Source organism: Penicillium oxalicum, chromosome III, assembly GCF_001723175.1.
Source record: "Penicillium oxalicum strain HP7-1 chromosome III, whole genome shotgun sequence".
Lineage (NCBI taxonomy): Eukaryota > Fungi > Ascomycota > Eurotiomycetes > Eurotiales > Aspergillaceae > Penicillium > Penicillium oxalicum.
The window spans coordinates 411,497-427,446 of record NC_064652.1 but is presented as its reverse complement, the minus strand read 5'-3'; the positions used below and the strand labels follow the sequence as shown (position 1 = coordinate 427,446).

At 51.5% G+C, this 15,950-nt stretch overlaps 4 protein-coding genes across 4 annotated transcripts; 2 read left to right on the top strand and 2 right to left on the bottom strand.

Annotated features, from left to right (window-relative positions):
• Positions 1 to 667: 667 nt before the first annotated feature.
• POX_c03630 (uncharacterized protein) lies at positions 668 to 892 on the bottom strand (the record flags this gene model as incomplete). The annotated part of the gene is made up of 2 exons (XM_050112522.1): positions 668 to 806; positions 867 to 892. The coding sequence occupies 2 exons, from the start codon at positions 890 to 892 to the stop codon at positions 668 to 670; spliced, it is 165 nt and encodes a 54-aa protein (XP_049970078.1).
• A 3,286-nt stretch (positions 893 to 4,178) lies between these two features.
• On the top strand, positions 4,179 to 4,865 carry POX_c03629 (uncharacterized protein; the record flags this gene model as incomplete). Its single annotated transcript, XM_050112521.1, has 3 exons — positions 4,179 to 4,386; positions 4,651 to 4,743; positions 4,804 to 4,865. The coding sequence occupies 3 exons, from the start codon at positions 4,179 to 4,181 to the stop codon at positions 4,863 to 4,865; spliced, it is 363 nt and encodes a 120-aa protein (XP_049970077.1).
• A 3,125-nt stretch (positions 4,866 to 7,990) lies between these two features.
• POX_c03628 (uncharacterized protein) lies at positions 7,991 to 11,494 on the top strand (the record flags this gene model as incomplete). Its single annotated transcript, XM_050112520.1, has 1 exon — positions 7,991 to 11,494. One exon carries the CDS (start codon positions 7,991 to 7,993, stop codon positions 11,492 to 11,494), a length of 3,504 nt encoding a protein of 1,167 aa, XP_049970076.1.
• Positions 11,495 to 13,119: 1,625 nt separating this feature from the next.
• POX_c03627 (Uracil permease) lies at positions 13,120 to 15,233 on the bottom strand (the record flags this gene model as incomplete). The annotated part of the gene is made up of 5 exons (XM_050112519.1): positions 13,120 to 13,659; positions 13,721 to 14,448; positions 14,558 to 14,807; positions 14,888 to 14,958; positions 15,134 to 15,233. The coding sequence occupies 5 exons, from the start codon at positions 15,231 to 15,233 to the stop codon at positions 13,120 to 13,122; spliced, it is 1,689 nt and encodes a 562-aa protein (XP_049970075.1).
• Between the last annotated feature and the right edge of the window lie 717 nt (positions 15,234 to 15,950).

Below are 15,950 nucleotides of genomic sequence, written 5' to 3'. Positions count from 1 at the left end.
CTGGGCATAGACCATTGAAAGCATACTGTAGTCTGTCATCTTTTTCTTGTCGGTTCGAGACTAGAGATGAATAATCACACTTGGACAAAAATAGGCTCTCTAGGACACGGTAAGTCTTGCACATTCTGCGGACCCAACGAGGGTTCATTGGTTTTTATCCGAGACCTCCGGTTTCTTCCATATCCGTTTGGTGATGAGCGTAAGGCAGGGCGGTACGTGATTGGCATTATTATTTGCAGCACTCTATCCCAAGATTGCGGCTCCATACTTCGCAGAGGAAATGTGATTGCCAGGGGGGGGACAATTGCATGTCATATGATCATCAAGCCACATCGACTGGGGAGGTGGCTCGGTCTGTGAGAGCTGGCAATGCCTATCGAAGATCGTCCTGACTATTGATTGAACTGGGGGGGGGCTCCTGGAGCATGCCGACACCTCATACCTACGCTGCCCTTACCATTGTAAAGTGTAAAAATGGGGAGTTGGAATGCACGCTGTCTGTGAATTACAGGTTTCATCAATACACATGTACAGTATTGCTGAAATTTCGCCCAGTATTCGTAACATGTATATTATATAATCATGATCATTCCACATTGAAAGCATATGGATAGATCTGACGTCAAGTCTCGTGCTCGAGGCACTGCGGGAGTATACTAATTATGATTCAGAGATCATACTGCCAGCGAGTCTCAGGGTTTGGAGTCTTTTTGCTGGAAATTGTTAGACACTCTTCACACTGGAGCTTGGGCTTGCGGTTTTCCATGTCTTGACCGTCTCGTGGACTCTCGACCAGAACTCTCGCACTAAAGCAGGAAGGATTAGTTGTCCATTACCATGCGGTGCCCGTACCCTCTGTTGAATACCAATGGCGATATTCGTGCGCATACATAGCTTTAACGTTTTGTGCGGTGCGGTCTGCGACAAGGGATGCGCTAAGAGGCCCGCCCCCTTCATCCCCACTTAAGCCAATGGAAGAACCGAAGAACCTTGGAAGGAAGCATGTCTCAGACAAATATAGTTCCAACTTGGCCCCCGCTCTCTTGCGAATCGCGAGGCTATACCTGGATTCTCATCTGGCTCTCATACCCAGGACAAGCTCGATCAACGTGGAGCCTATTTTGTCAATCGTTTATTGCCCCCTCTTTCTCTTTCGATCTGAATGAGGATGGTGTGCCACACGACAGGGAGGTATGCCTGCATTCTACTGCAAGGAAATAGACGATCGGTCTGCCTGCAATGAAGGTTTTTCTTTTTCTTTTTCTTTTCTTTTTTTTTGGAGGGGGATGCTTGGCAGATTGATTGGACCAGCCCTACTGATCGCGTCACCGCTCCAAGTGGACAACGGGCGAGTCTCAAAGAAAACAAAAAAAAAACTGGGTCGAAAGAAGGGGAGAAAAGAAAAGATTGAAAGGTCACGGGGCCCAAGCCTCGTCCACAACAATTTGATTTCGGCTGAATGGGAGGAACGGAGGGGAAGGAGCTTATCACCCGCGGTATTCCAGGGGCCAGTGTGTGATTGGCTCTGAGAGTTGAGGAGCGGAGCGATTCTTTCACTGATTTTCTGGATCTGAATGGCAGGTGTGGCCCGCGTTGTATGCCGACTTGGGAAGCGGTCTGCTCAGCTCAGATCCCGAGAGTTTGGTCGAAACGGCCTTCCTTGTCCGGCTTAAGTCGGTGATGGCGAATGACAGGCTAAAAAGTGACACGTACTTGCGGTATGTCTGTCTCTCCTGGGACAGCAGCATCCACAAACGAACGGTTGAATTGGGGTACGTCGATCACACTGACAACCCGGTGTGGCCCAGTCATGGGCCTGACCGAGGCGGGTTGTGGCGGTGTGACTGGACGTCAGTCCCCTCGCCGGTTGACTCTTCGCAATGGAGAGATGGGGGAAGAATGCGATGTAAATCATCGAGGATTTACTGATAATATACATTATTGGTCAAGGGGGGGGGCCTGTGCCTGGGTTGAATCTATTGGGGTGGAGGGTGGAATAGATTCACAGTCACACACTACGTAGTCCCAAGCAAGGCAATATGTCATCATGTTCTACTGACGACAGTGTGCAGACGTGTACTACTCTCTAGTACATACTCATAGTATGTTGGAAATAATATGAACTATGGACCATAGCACGTGCTGCGTCGCTTGGGGAGGTTTGCGGTCATCAACACGAATGGGCGCCAGTCACGAGTTTCGAGGGTTGAAAATCCCTGGAAAACGTCGGGATTCAAAGGGCCGCCACAGCCGCGGTGAACGATCGCGATAATGCACGGATCTCTCGGCATTCCACGGACTAATCGTGACTCCCCGAGATTTCAAAGCATTGCGTGCAGTCACTTGCTAGGCCGCACGCAATCGCATTGACAAGGCCACCTATGACGGAAGACGGTTGAGTAGGACCAGCCTTGGCACGTACGCCAATCTGTCCGAAGAGGGGGAGGGAAAAGGAAAGATCACGTTTCTGCCGAGCCGATAAGAGAGGTGGTGACCGTTGATGATACCCGAATAGGAAATCTTATTGTGAGGTTCATCACAGATTCTAAGCCGCCTCATTCTTCAATCCAGAGGCCCGTGAGTCCCGTGCAATCTGTCGGGTCAGGTTCTCATCAAAGAGAGGGAGGGGAAGGAAGAGAGACCGAGAAAAGGAGGGGAGGGGGAAGCTTCTGTCAACATGCAGATGCCTGCTACCTCGGCCCTGGCACGACCTTCATCCTCAGCAAAACAAAGCAGAGCATCGGCGACGGCGTAATGCATCCACCAAAGTGAAGAAAGCAGGGAATCAGCAATGTCCAAACACCACCGGGATTGCCAACGCATCCAACCGTCAGGACACACGAACTGGTCAGCTCCTCCCCGCAGACGAGCAAGTATCTGCTGCCTATCTACATCTTCCCCTCCACGGCGGCTTCTTCACAATACGGTCGATGCAACTATCCGCTTGGGCTACGAGTGCCTCGGACTCTACTGTGTGGGATCACGCGTGGATGACCACATTGCCAAGCTGAATCGCGCTGGAAAAATCTATCCTATCTTGTCGAGGTGCATAATCGCAGGAACGAGCCGAGTCCCAACAACCTTGCTGTGTGACTCTAATTGCGCACCCCGCTTTTCTCCAGCGCCGATGGGGCAAGAGGGTCGTCAACACGTGGCGGAGATGGGCATGCGCGTTCGCACAGCGCCCTACAGTAGTACCATCGCGATCCACAGACTCGGTTGATAGGTCCTGAAGGACTTCTACTTGCTGTTGCATATGCATTCATGGGGACTGTACGGCGCGCTTATGTTCTTTCGAGTTAGTCAAGTGACTCGCGTCCATCAGCGGCCCTAGGCTGGGGAGAAACGCCGTCCTGGTTGACACACTGGCTGCGTCAGTTTTCCGTTGAAACGTCCAGCACCATCAGTGAATTACCAGGTGATCAATACATACCTGGTCATTACATACCAAGCTCTACCTCAGGCCTGTAACATCACAGTCGGTTGATAGCCCCGAGAGGGTTACCAATCAACATGCGACTGGCACCTACCCTCGGTGCATGGGCGCTTCTGCTCGAATTTTCCCTTTTTGATTGGTACGCCCCACCAGTCCATGATCATATAATATGTATATTGCATACACATCAGAGGCATTTCGCCAAATGATGGCTCAGGGGGCTCTTTTGAAATTAATGTGGGGGGGGACTCAGCCACTCCTCGACCGGGTGGTCCTCTGCCCGAATCTGGGGTGCACGGCCCCCACCCGTCGCCCGAAAATGGGGGTGAGCACCAGCGTGGGGAGAAGGCCTCCATGTCTGGGCAGGGCTGTTGAGCCGCCGACATTCCCGTTGGCCCCACGAGCTCTACAGGCATCATTGTCTACTAAGGCGTATAGGGTATAATGGATACATGGAATCGAAAATACGTCGAGGATGAACAGATTGTCCGGGTACAGCATCGATACATGTTCGCCCCATGGTAAAAGTCAAGGCGCCGACATGTTATAGACAAGTTCACACATGCGGCATTGGTGAAATGACTGAGCAGTAGCCTAATGACATACGGGTTAATCTGATGGGACCTCATCGGCAAGGTTGGGAGATCGGGCCTCCTGGTATACCTCGGATGGCTTACTAACCGCTTTCCTCGAACGACCTACCGTGCAAATCCAGGGGCTCGTCGATTTTTGCCATCTCAAAATGAACCTGAGTCGATCCTATTCAACCCTCTCACGCGCGCGAAAGGGTATGCGGAAGATGGTATTGGGTAGTCCAATTGCTGCAACGATATTGACCCAGCTGAATGGAGGACAGATGTGCATTGGGATCGGCAAACGGTGGGACTGCTACACATGGACTCTCTCGAGATCGGACCGTACAGCGAGTACACATCTTACTGCACCGCACCGTAAGTCCACCTTGCACCTACCGTTCGAGATGCTGCATCAGATCCCAATCCTGGTATGCATGGCACCGGCACTTGAGTCATTCCGATTGATGGGCGTCTCCTGAGATTGAAGGTGCCGTGTTTTCGCAGCCCTATCAGACCAGATAATCGACACGATCCACATCGATGACGTTGGACCGAAAGACAGAAGCCACCCTGTGACACGATCAGGGAGACATCGAATCTTGCCCTAGTACGCATGAAGAAAGACAAAACGCATGTCAGGTGACCCCGACGACCATGAGGATCTTTTGCTTTGTGGTTTGATATTCTTTAGTCTCAACGGAAGCCACAGGGCAAAGGGCAAAGAGCAACGATGTAAGTGGGTGCAAAGACTCAGAGTGGAGAAGATGGCAGGACTATCAGAGTCTGAAAAAGATAAACTGCCTTGCGAGCTCCACATGTCGAAGGCTTCCATTCAGGGGAACAAGGTCAAGTAAACGTACTTGGATGTATCGGACAAAGGAGAAGAGGACAAAGTGGAAAAGGGACAAAAGTGTGGACCAGAAATTAGTCAAAGATTGCCGCAAATAACACATCAACATACAGATGCAGTTACGAACGAGCGCTGCTACACGAGATCCGTTGGGACTCCTTTGATTTCTCGTCTCTAAGATACTTAGTTCCCAGCACTAGCCAATCTCCTGCCAGATTATCGAGGCTCCCTCGCGATTGTATGGTGACACATTGAAAGAATCGACCAAAGTCTAACTCGGCATCCGCCCCGTACGAGTCTCCTGATCCTCGAAATTGGATGGGTCTGCCGCACACCTCACCCACCTTGTCTCCGATTTCTTTTCTCCCGTTGTCATTGGGCTCGAGCCTTTCATGCGCCTGAAACGCCATACTGTCAGACCTCCTGAAGCCGATACACTGGAATTCAACACCTCAAGAACAGGGCGGGGGGGGGGGGGGGGGGTTTGGTCGCCCAATGATCTGCCCATCTCCCGTTAGGCAGCCCGCATTCCTCCCATTCGTCATCTCATTCACACCACCGGTGCCAGCACCCAAGTCATGGGCCAAATCCACGTTTCACACCCTCACCGTAAAAGATCGCTTTCCCAGACTCTTCATAGTCTTTGACGGCGTTTCAGTGGAACGATGCGCATTGCTGATTGCTCCGTTGGAGGCAAATGATATGGTCGAAAATCACTTAAAGCAGGAGTGATTGTCCCGTTGCAAATCTGGGTCCTGATCTGCAATATTGACCTGGAAGATCTATTGTTAGTCGTCTCTGACCCTTTATCACTCCAAAAGTACAGTATTCCTCTGAGCCTCAAGTGTGGAATTCACCAATACGCGAGTCGCCTTGCAAGCCGGAAAAAGGTCGCGGAATTTTGCGTTTCCTCACCATACCCATAACAACGCGCCGGGCAGCGGCGGGCATTCCAATACACATTACATACATACCGTGTTTCATACATACATCAAAACACTCTGTGGCATCCACCTCCCAGAAAAAAACAGGGATCTCACGGCCATTCCCTCACCAAGTCTCGAGTGTCGTCTCCGAGAGCCCTTGGGACCCACAACCGGGGGAGCCGTCAGGCATCGTCATCATCATCGAGTCGTACGGTCAGTATCGTATTCCCTCGCGCGGTAACTTGGTATTGATTTTCTACCCTCTGGTCTTCAATAAGCCCCCACAACCCCTTCCCATTGATTGTAATGAATATATTCCAAAAATTCAGTGTGTGTGTGTGTATCGCTGACAGTACTGACTTTACTGAGTTACTGACAGGGTAGGGTCACTATCAGTACTCAGGATTCTGGTGGTATCCACAGCAGCTTCAATCCATCCAGCGCGCCGGTGCAACTGGGGATAATATTGATTCATTGAATTAATTTCTTTTTTTTCTTTCTCTTTCTTGATTTCCATTTTGGCTCTCAATTTTTTTTTTGGACATTTCAATTTCTCCATCTCCCCTCCCCCGTTCCTTTCCAATCTGCAAACACTTCTCCTCCCTTCGAGAATCTTCATTTAACCTGATCGCATTCGCCGTTCTAGAAGGAGGGCAAAAATCTTCAAAGACAGAGTCATTCTTGGTGTTGGGTACTTCTATCGTCTTATCGCCTGATCGTCTCGGTTCCCGTCGCGAAATTCATCTCGCATACGGACGGACTTCGGCCTTCGAGAGGCCATCACGTAACCGTGCAGCATACTTGATCGGCTCCCAGCGACAAACGCGACCCAAACAGCCAACCGCCTGAAAAGCAATTCACTCCCAGTATCTGCGATTGTCATTGTCGGCGCACTCCCCGATTCTCTCACCTTACCTGTTTGGACCGCCTGCATCCACTGCGTTGGCAGTGTCGCAATTTCCGTTTTCCTCGTTCCCGCCCTCGCATTCCCCATTCTCCGCGTTACCGTTGCGCCGCCAAAAAAAAAGTTCCCTGCACACCCCGGTCCGGGTACTCCCTTTGCCGGCCGCATTGTCAGTCTCTAGCTCGATTGCTGGAGCTTGCCCAAGTTCAGAAATATACCCTGGCAATCACGCCCATTCGGGGAGCCTTTCTTCCTCGTCAAGAATTGAAACCTTGAACACGCGACTGCGCTGGGTTGAGGCTCTTTCACCTACTCATCCGGACACCACACCTCGGCGCACACGGTTTCCTCCCAACCACTGACGGCCTTGCGTCTCTCCTGTTCCTGTCGGCACCGATTTCCCGCGCTTTTGGGATCCTGTGCAGGGCGCTTTTGCCTCGTTTCTTTGGTTCGCCCGCTGGCTGCGCGATCATCAGGTGCTTGGCATCCACTCGCCTATCTTGCGCCGAGCGGCACTTTTTGCATACAAAACGGCAAACTGGCCGGCAGAAGGAGGCCCTTGGTCAGATCCAGCTCTTATCAGGAGGTCTCAACACCAAAATAGTGATTGCGCTTGCCCTTCCCCCCACGAGACTCGGTGCAAGGCAGCAAATTTAACTTGCGTGGAATTGACCTTGGAACGTCCAACGAGCGTCTGCCCAGAACCGTTACCGGTGTCATCTCCTAGCAATTGGCTCTTTTCAGCCAAAGGGACCAGGAACCCTGAAGCCTTGACCCGTTTCGTTCGAGCATTGTCGCACAGCGCCAGTGTTATTTGCAATCGTGGTCGAACTTGCCCGTCTCCGACCAAAAAAAATCCGTGTATTACCATTCTACCGCGTCTTGTTTACATTACCTGCAGCCAACCTTTTCGGCTCACTCCGACTTGGCCGTGCATCGTGAGGCGCTCCCACGCCGAGATCTCCGCATTTCCTCCTTCTTCTAAGATCATCATGCAGGTTCCAAGAACAGATTGGTCCTGCTAAAGACGTGGCTGAATCGTCATTTCATTACCGTGTCGGGCTATTTTCGTTCCTTTTGATTTTTATGTTTCTCAAGCCCCCTCCCTTTTGGCTCGGATCCGTTTCCCATCCTGGCCTCTTGCAACTTTCAGCAGCCACGGCTGGTCCCTCGTGCTGAAACCCACTCACTTTTGCCAAAGAGTCCAGGTGACTTGAACGTTGGCGTGGTTTCAATTACCCCTCAAAAACATTGCTTATATCGACAGCTGAGCTGTCGACTTGCGAACGAATAGCCATCATGGCATATGCCGCTACGACCTCATCTCCGGCCATGGACGCCGATACCCAAACCAGCTTAAAGCTCACCACCTCTCTTCGCCGCTCTCCCTCTTCTCAACATGTCCTCGGCCCACTGTCCACCCTAGGCTTCATATCTTCTTCGGCGCCTTCTTTCACCTCTTCTCCTATCTCCACTCCCCTCTCTCTCTTTCCCGGGCCAGGCACGCCAAATGTCTTAACTCCGGCTGGGACTCCTCAACAACCCCCGAGTGAGGGTCCACGCGGTCGACTCTATCATCTTCCTCCTCCTGCGCCACTCGAGCTTGGTGAATCGATGATGGCCGTTCCCGAGGCCTTTCCATCCCATGCCAACGGAGCCACCGACAGCAATTCGGTAAAAGCCCCAGGGCTGATGCGGAGAATCTCACGGGGAGCAGCCAGCAAATTGACCCGGAGGCGACCCTCGGCCTCCCAAAATGACAAGCGAGACCGCAGTTCAGGTCCCGTGATCATGCGCCGCAGAAGCGATAGCAAGAACGGCGCTCACTCCGTTTCGCGGGATACCGCATTGGAGTCCAGCAATGAGGATGAATCCAACGAGACGTTGGACTGTCTGGGTACATGGACTGGCTCGGAGCCCTCGAGTGTGCGGAGTGAAAGCCGCATGATGTCTGCTCGCGATCTGGTCACCACCGTGGGCGGAGCGGTGGCGCCCAAGGTGGATTCCGCTGTTCAGCGGGGCACCATCTTGACCAAGGTCACGAAAAAACACCGCAAACAAGTTCGATTCTTCCTGGACTTGGACGCTGCCAAGGTGTTCTGGGATGTCTCCAATCCAGCTAAGCGCTTCTACATTGATGACATCAAAGAGATTCGCGTTGGTGCAGATGCGCGAAATTACCGTGAAGAACACCAGATCCCCGAAGATACCGAAGGCCGGTGGTTCACCATTGTGATCGCCGACCCTGAACGGCTCAAGGGCCGCGCGTTCAAGACGTTGCACTTGATTGCGCCCAATTACCACGTTCTCGATATGTGGACCAGCACTCTGGAGCACATCTCTCGCTACAGAATTGGCCTGATGGCTGGGATGGCCGCCGCTGGTCAAAGCGAGGCCATCTTACAAGCTCATTGGCAGCGCGAAATGGTGCGGCTCTTCCCCGGGGGATCTCGGCCAGGTGAGGAACAGAGTCTTGACCTCACCGCGGTTGAAAGTGTGTGCCGCAGCTTGCATATCAACTGCTCCAAGAACATGCTGCGTGCTCAATTCTCCAAGGCTGACACCTGCCACAACGGCCGGCTGAACTTTTCCGAATTTAAGAACTTCTTGACCCGTCTGAAGGAGCGCAAGGACGTGAAAGAGATCTTCAAAAGTCACGCCGCAGACCACAAGGCCGGGCTGACTCAGGCGGAATTTTTGCGCTTCTTGTGTCAAGTGCAGAAAGAGGACATTGAGACCGAGGTCAGCCGGGCAAAGTGGATTGCCCTGTACGACAAACTTGTCAAGAAGTCAAGATCACGATTGTCCTCGAATGCATCAGATGCATCCGACCTTGGCGATAGCCCATTGGCCCTGATGACTCTCGACACGTTCTCCGCTTACCTGGCATCTCCGAGTAACGGCATCTACGCGTCAAAAGCCCCCCAGTCCCGATTTGATCGCCCGCTGAATGAGTACTTCATTTCAAGTTCACACAATACTTACCTGCTTGGTCGCCAAGTCGCCGGAGCCTCGAGCACGGAAGCCTACATCAGTGCTCTTCAACAAGGATGTCGCTGCGTAGAGATTGACTGTTGGGATGGTGCCGACGGCCGTCCCATTGTGTCCCATGGACGGACCATGACCACGAGTGTGCTCTTCGCAGACTGCATCACGGTCATCAACCGATACGCTTTCATTTCCTGTGATTTTCCACTCATCCTTTCCCTCGAAGTCCACTGCAATCCCGAGCAGCAACTGGCCATGGTCAAAATTATGAAAGACACCTTCAAGGAGCAGCTTATCCTGGAACCTTTGATGACCAACTGCTACATCCTGCCTTCACCGGAAGAGCTCAAGCGCCGCATCCTGGTCAAGGTGAAAACCTGTGACGAAACGCAAGTCGACCCTCGTCAGGATACCGTCAGCACTGTCGGTACTCATGGTCGCAAGCGCAGCGCAAGTACACCATTCGTCCGCCCAACACCTCCTGCGGATTCCATCATCTCCGGCGGTACTGCGCCGTTTGCTCCCTTTTCCACTTCGTCTGTACCCTACGCAGCCGATGGGATCGGTCCCTTGGTGACCCACGAGAGACGCTCCCTCACCACAACAAGTATCAGCAGCGCCACTGAAGACAGTGACGGAGGGCTGGTTTCCCTGCCGAGTGAGAAGAAGAAACGCCGTCGTCAGAAGAGCAAAATCACCAAGCCGCTCTCGGACCTGGGCGTCTACACCCGCGGCTACAAGTGGCAGAGCTTTTCTTCCCCGGAGAGCAGAAAATACAACCACGTGTACTCTTTTGCCGAACGCGCATTCGAGAGCATCTGTCAGAACCACGACAACAAGGTGGCTCTGGAAGCCCACAACCGCAAATTCCTCACCCGAGTCTATCCATCCGCTTTTCGTCTCCGATCCTCCAACTTTGATCCCAACAAATTCTGGCGCCGTGGAGTTCAAATGGCCGCGCTCAACTGGCAGACGTATGACGTTGGCATGCAGATGAATCAGGCCATGTTTGCGGCTGGGTCCGATCGCACCGGCTATGTGCTCAAGCCAGAAAGTCTCCGCCATCCGATCCCTGAGGGGGGTTTGCCTAAGCGCAAGACGGAACGGCGTCTGGTTCGATTTGCAGTTGAAGTCATTTCCGCGCAACAGCTTCCACGACCTCGGACACTTGGATCCGAGGACATGATCAATCCCTATGTCGAAATTGAGATGTTCAGTGCTGACGATCGCGGACAAAGTCTTGCCTACGGAGAAGGTGGAATGGATGCCTCGGCCCGTAACGGCATGTCTGGTATTGGCTACCCTCACCGCCGACGCACCAAGATTGAGCCAAGTAATGGCTACAGCCCAATCTTCAACGACCGGTTCAAGCTGTCCTTGGAAACCAAATATCCAGACCTAGTCTTTGTGCGATGGACTGTTTGGAGCTCTCTGGACGGACGCAGTGCGGGCAACAATAACAGTGTTCAGCTGGCCACCTTCACTGCCAAGCTCACCAGCCTGTCTCAAGGCTATCGCTATTTGCCCCTGTATGATGGCAGTGGTGACCAGTATCTCTTCTCGACTTTGTTCTGTCGCATCACCAAGGAGGACCCTATTCCCGTTCAGCGTCTGGATTTGAGCGAGCTTCGTGCCGAGCGAATGGGCATCTTCCGTCAAATTGGCCAAACGGTCTTCAAGCGCTCCTCTTCCACCGATCGTGAAAAGGAGAGCATTGCGGATCGCAGTGATCCAACTAGTCCAGAGGACAAGGACAGCTCTCCAGGTCTGACCCCCACCATATCCATGACCTCGAATTCTTCGTTCTTCCAGTGAGAATGATAACCTTCTTGCATCGTTAACGAACCCATTCTCGCATTCCATTTCTACCAAACGGTGCAGAACTACGCGACCGCGTCGCCCTGTCCCTAGAACCCTTTTGTCGGTTTTATTTGCATGTTGGCCCTATGACTATCACCCCACCTTGCAGCGATACCCCGTTTCCTTTTTACTTTTTTTTTCATTTCCTTCTTTCTGTGTATTCTATTGATGGTTGAAAGGTGTTTGCGTGCGATTTCCTTTTGTTTGATGAATGTTCTCTCTGCGCCGTCTTCTGGCGCACATATGGCTGGGTGTTGGTGTGGAGTTTCAGGGTGCCGAAGCCCACTGTCTTTTTTTCCTCCCTTGTCCATACACGATGCGTGTTTTGGGAGATTTGTTCTCAATCTGGCCAGATCAGCCATTCGAATTTTGCATTTATCCCCCTCGTCCGGCAGCATTTTCAGGAGTCATCAGCTGATTTTGTAATGTTTGGCCTGCACTCTTCTTCCACCAATTTGCGGCGGGCTCCCCTTGGTTTTCATACATCTTGCTCTCATATCATCTGGGCATTTCATTTGATGGCGTGGCAAGAAACGCAGGATCTCGTTTTTCCAGCCACGACGATGCGCTTTGTTAACCAGCAAGCCAATATGGCACAGAATGCTGATTCTATTGAAACCATCATGCTCATGTACAGTCTCGTGCCGGGCTCTACTTCTTTTGTACGTTGACCCGGCGGGGCGTATCTCCATCACTGTCATTTCCCTTGACCCGACCAATTCTCCCCCCTCTCTTTCCTTCTCTCTCATATGCAAAGGGATTCATTTGTGGAACGATCTGTGGAATCTTTCTATTCCCGACGTTCTTATCCTATTGCCTCTTGCTCCGGGTGATTTTGCATCGGGCTTCTCTTGCCATGACTTGGGTAGTTTATCATTTTAATCAATGACGCGCTGGGTCGCATGAATTATTCAATATATCCAATTCCCTGTATCTTCCCGGATTTTGATATTATTAGGTTTCGATATGTTCGTCACGTAGTCAACTGACTTGGCTACTCTACAATTGCGGATGTCTGACAAGGGCCCGCAGGCCAGCCCAGGAAGCCGCTTCAGCAGATTCGAGCCCCTGACTATGTCTAGCAAGCATGAAGATCTACTGGAAGGAATCCGAAGGAATCAACCCTCTTTTTGCCTCGTCACATGAATAACCAGGACTTACATTGCAAGCAGTCTGTATATCTACCACTTCACATATTCTATACGCTTTCCAGCCTCTGGGCTTCGCGCTAGTAGGATTAGGTCCTAGGTTCAATGTTGGGAAGAAACGTACAGTCTTCAAGATGTCATCAATTCGTTTAAAGTGTATACAGGCAGAAGGGTAACATGTAACCAAGACCATCATTTCCCGTCCAGATGCGTAGGAATTTTTTTTTTTGGAAGAAGAAGATGAAGAGTCTCATCGAGGGGAGAGCATGTCTGCTTTGCCTGTAAGAGGAGAGAAACAAAGGATAGCCGATTCAAGAAAATGGGATCGTGCCCCAAATTTAGGTAATGGGATATAGGAGGGTTGGGGAACACGGAAACGGCAATCCCCATTAGAGTAAAAAAGAAGAAAGGAAGCACATGAAATAGCAAAACTCAAACTCCCTTTGTAGCAGCCAAAACCTTCCTCTTCTGTTCATCAGGTGGCAGGGAGTCGGTGATCGACCGGCGATCATCGCCAGCCGTTTCTTCATCGCTGACTGGCTGTCCGTACGCGACCCCATAATCATCGACATCAACATCGATATCAACTTCGTTCCAGTAATCACTGGTTGCGGGAACGGGGAAGATCCGAGTGAGGATCCAGTAGGTTCCGCCCGAGACAAGTACGCCGGTGAAATAGTTGATATTGTAGATGTATTGCGCTCCGACGGGGACGTCACGACCTATGGCGCCTGCGAATCCAACAATGTTGATCAAAATACCGGCGAGGTAGGCTGCGTAGGCTTTCCAGGAGAAGCCGAGAGTGTAGTAATATGGGTCGGTCTTGCGGCCGCTGTAGAGGGCTTTGATGTCGAGATAGCCCTTACGGACGATGTAGTAGTCGCATATCATGACACCGGCGATGGCGGAGAGGAAGAGAGAGTAAGCGGAAAGGTATGTTGTGAATTGGTTGGATGTGACGACGAGGTTCCACTGTGGAAAGTTGGGAAATGTTAGAAGAAGAAAAATTGGGGTTCATGGGACGTGTACGAACCGGACACATGGCCAAGCCGATGATCGCACAGATATAACTGCCCCTGCGGATGGTCAAAAACCGCGGCATCAATGCAGTCAAGTCTGTGCCTGCAGAGACCGAGTTGGCTGAAATGTTGGTTCCCAACTGGGCGAGCGCGAATCCCGTCGCAATCACAAAGATACCGAAGCGCTGTCCAGAGCTGGCGCCATCCAAGAACATGCCGAGTAAATCGAGTGGGTTCCAGACGGGATCACCGTTGTAAATGACCGAGGAGGACGAGGAGACAATGATGCCAATGAAGGAGGTAATTCCAAAACCAATGGGAATGGTCAGAAGCTGCGACCACAGAGCATCCTTCGGCTTGCGTGCAAATCGTGAAAAGTCAGGATCGTTCATGATGAGAGCAGCAAAATTGCCAATGCAACTCATGACGCCCTTGACAAAAGCCCAGGCCAAGGTGCTGCCATGGATGGTGCTGCCCTGGTGTACGATTGGCCCAATACCATGCGCCCGCGAAATGGCCCACGCGAAGAAAGCAATGGCTGCAATGGGCGAGTAAATGGCCTTGACGGTAAAGAGATGTCGCACTTTGTGCACGGGGAACCACAGAGCTGGAAGGGACAACAGCCAGAAGAGGAAGAAGCTAAGAAAGCCTCGTGTGTCAACGCCCGCGCTGGCAGAGAGGCTGTTATGCAGGTGTCTGTAACTCGGCCAAATGGCCTCGATCATCAAAGAGACGCATTCACCTAGACGAATTAGCAAGGCCTTTCCAAAAAAAAAATTTGTATCTTTCTCTCTTTTTTTTTGTGCCTGGGTAAAAGTCATGACGGCGGGTATGTCGGAGGAAGCTCATACCTCCAATGTAGCTTTGTACGCCATACCAGATAATGGCCATGACGACACGATTGATCACCGGCCAGAAAGAGCCCCAAATCCCAAAGGAGGCACGAACAGTCACTGGGAATGAGATGTGGTAAACAGCCCCGATACGACCGGTCAAGCACACGAATCCGCCCGCGATGAAGTATCCGATCCAGACACATAGCCATGACTGCCACCACGAGAGACCGTCGACAATCATGGAGGAAGAAATCATCCATGTATTCTAAAGACGCTTGTCAGTATCCCTGCCTTTTTCTTCGGTGGATTCCATTCCAATTCCGCACTCAAAGATGGGTACCATACAATGTTCAATGAATCTGCAATCCAAAAGGCGATATAGTTCAACCATCCCCATTGACGGCGTTCTGGGTCCACTAGATGGTGCGGCCTGTTAGCTCTTATAGAGTTGGTCCCACCGTCCTATGATATGAAGCTATACAATTCAAAGCAAAGACTCGACAGCCGGGTCCCGAAGTGAAAAATAAAAAAAAGAAGAAGAAGAAGAAGAAGAAGAAGAAGAATATCGACAGCAATGACGGGTGTTCTCACCTGGCCTCAAGTCTTCATTTGTCAACATCATTTGGGCGTTCGACAAGCCCGATTCCTGTGTCACCTCGGCCTTTTTCAAGACCCATTTGATTTTCGACATTGTGCCAAATGCGCAGCCAGCCACTAGAGGATAGGAAAGAGCTCTTGACGATGAGTTGAGGACAATATGAGCGACAGTGAAATGTTTTTTTTTAAGAACCGTCAAACAAAAGAAAATCCAGACGGTAGTGATTGTAAGAGAGAGGCTGCGAATGCGAAGATGAGATGACTATTGTGGCTAGACTCTGATTACAGGACGGATGCAAAAGGGCGATCAGGGTGATGATATAACTATTTCTTCAGAGGCGTTCCTGACTGCTAATCCATCAAGGAATCTCCGTCCTGTGCTTATGTGGAGGTGTAATCCACCTCCGCCCGAAAGGTGATAAGGCCGAGCAATCAGCAATACCCGCCCACGGACGATCTTGGAGCTCAACTCGAATCTGCGCGTGACTTCATTCGCGGACAGCGAATATGCTTTCTGAATGGGGTCGATAAGGCATCATGGATGATTCACGTGTGATCCCCCCCATGCATTCATGCACACATCCTATCAAAAGAGCGACCCCTCGAAGCAGACGGTTGGCTGCGATAACACAGATGCCAGCGGCTCCACTTATGTCCCTCGGCAAGCAGAACAAGCGGAATGATTGGCAGATATGCAGAAGTGGCGCTTGTCTGATCGTTCGGTCGGAAGCCGGGGGGAATTGGAGATTATGGAGATACTGCAGCAGGTGGATGATTGCGACATTTGCTTGACTCGATCTCATCGAGTAAT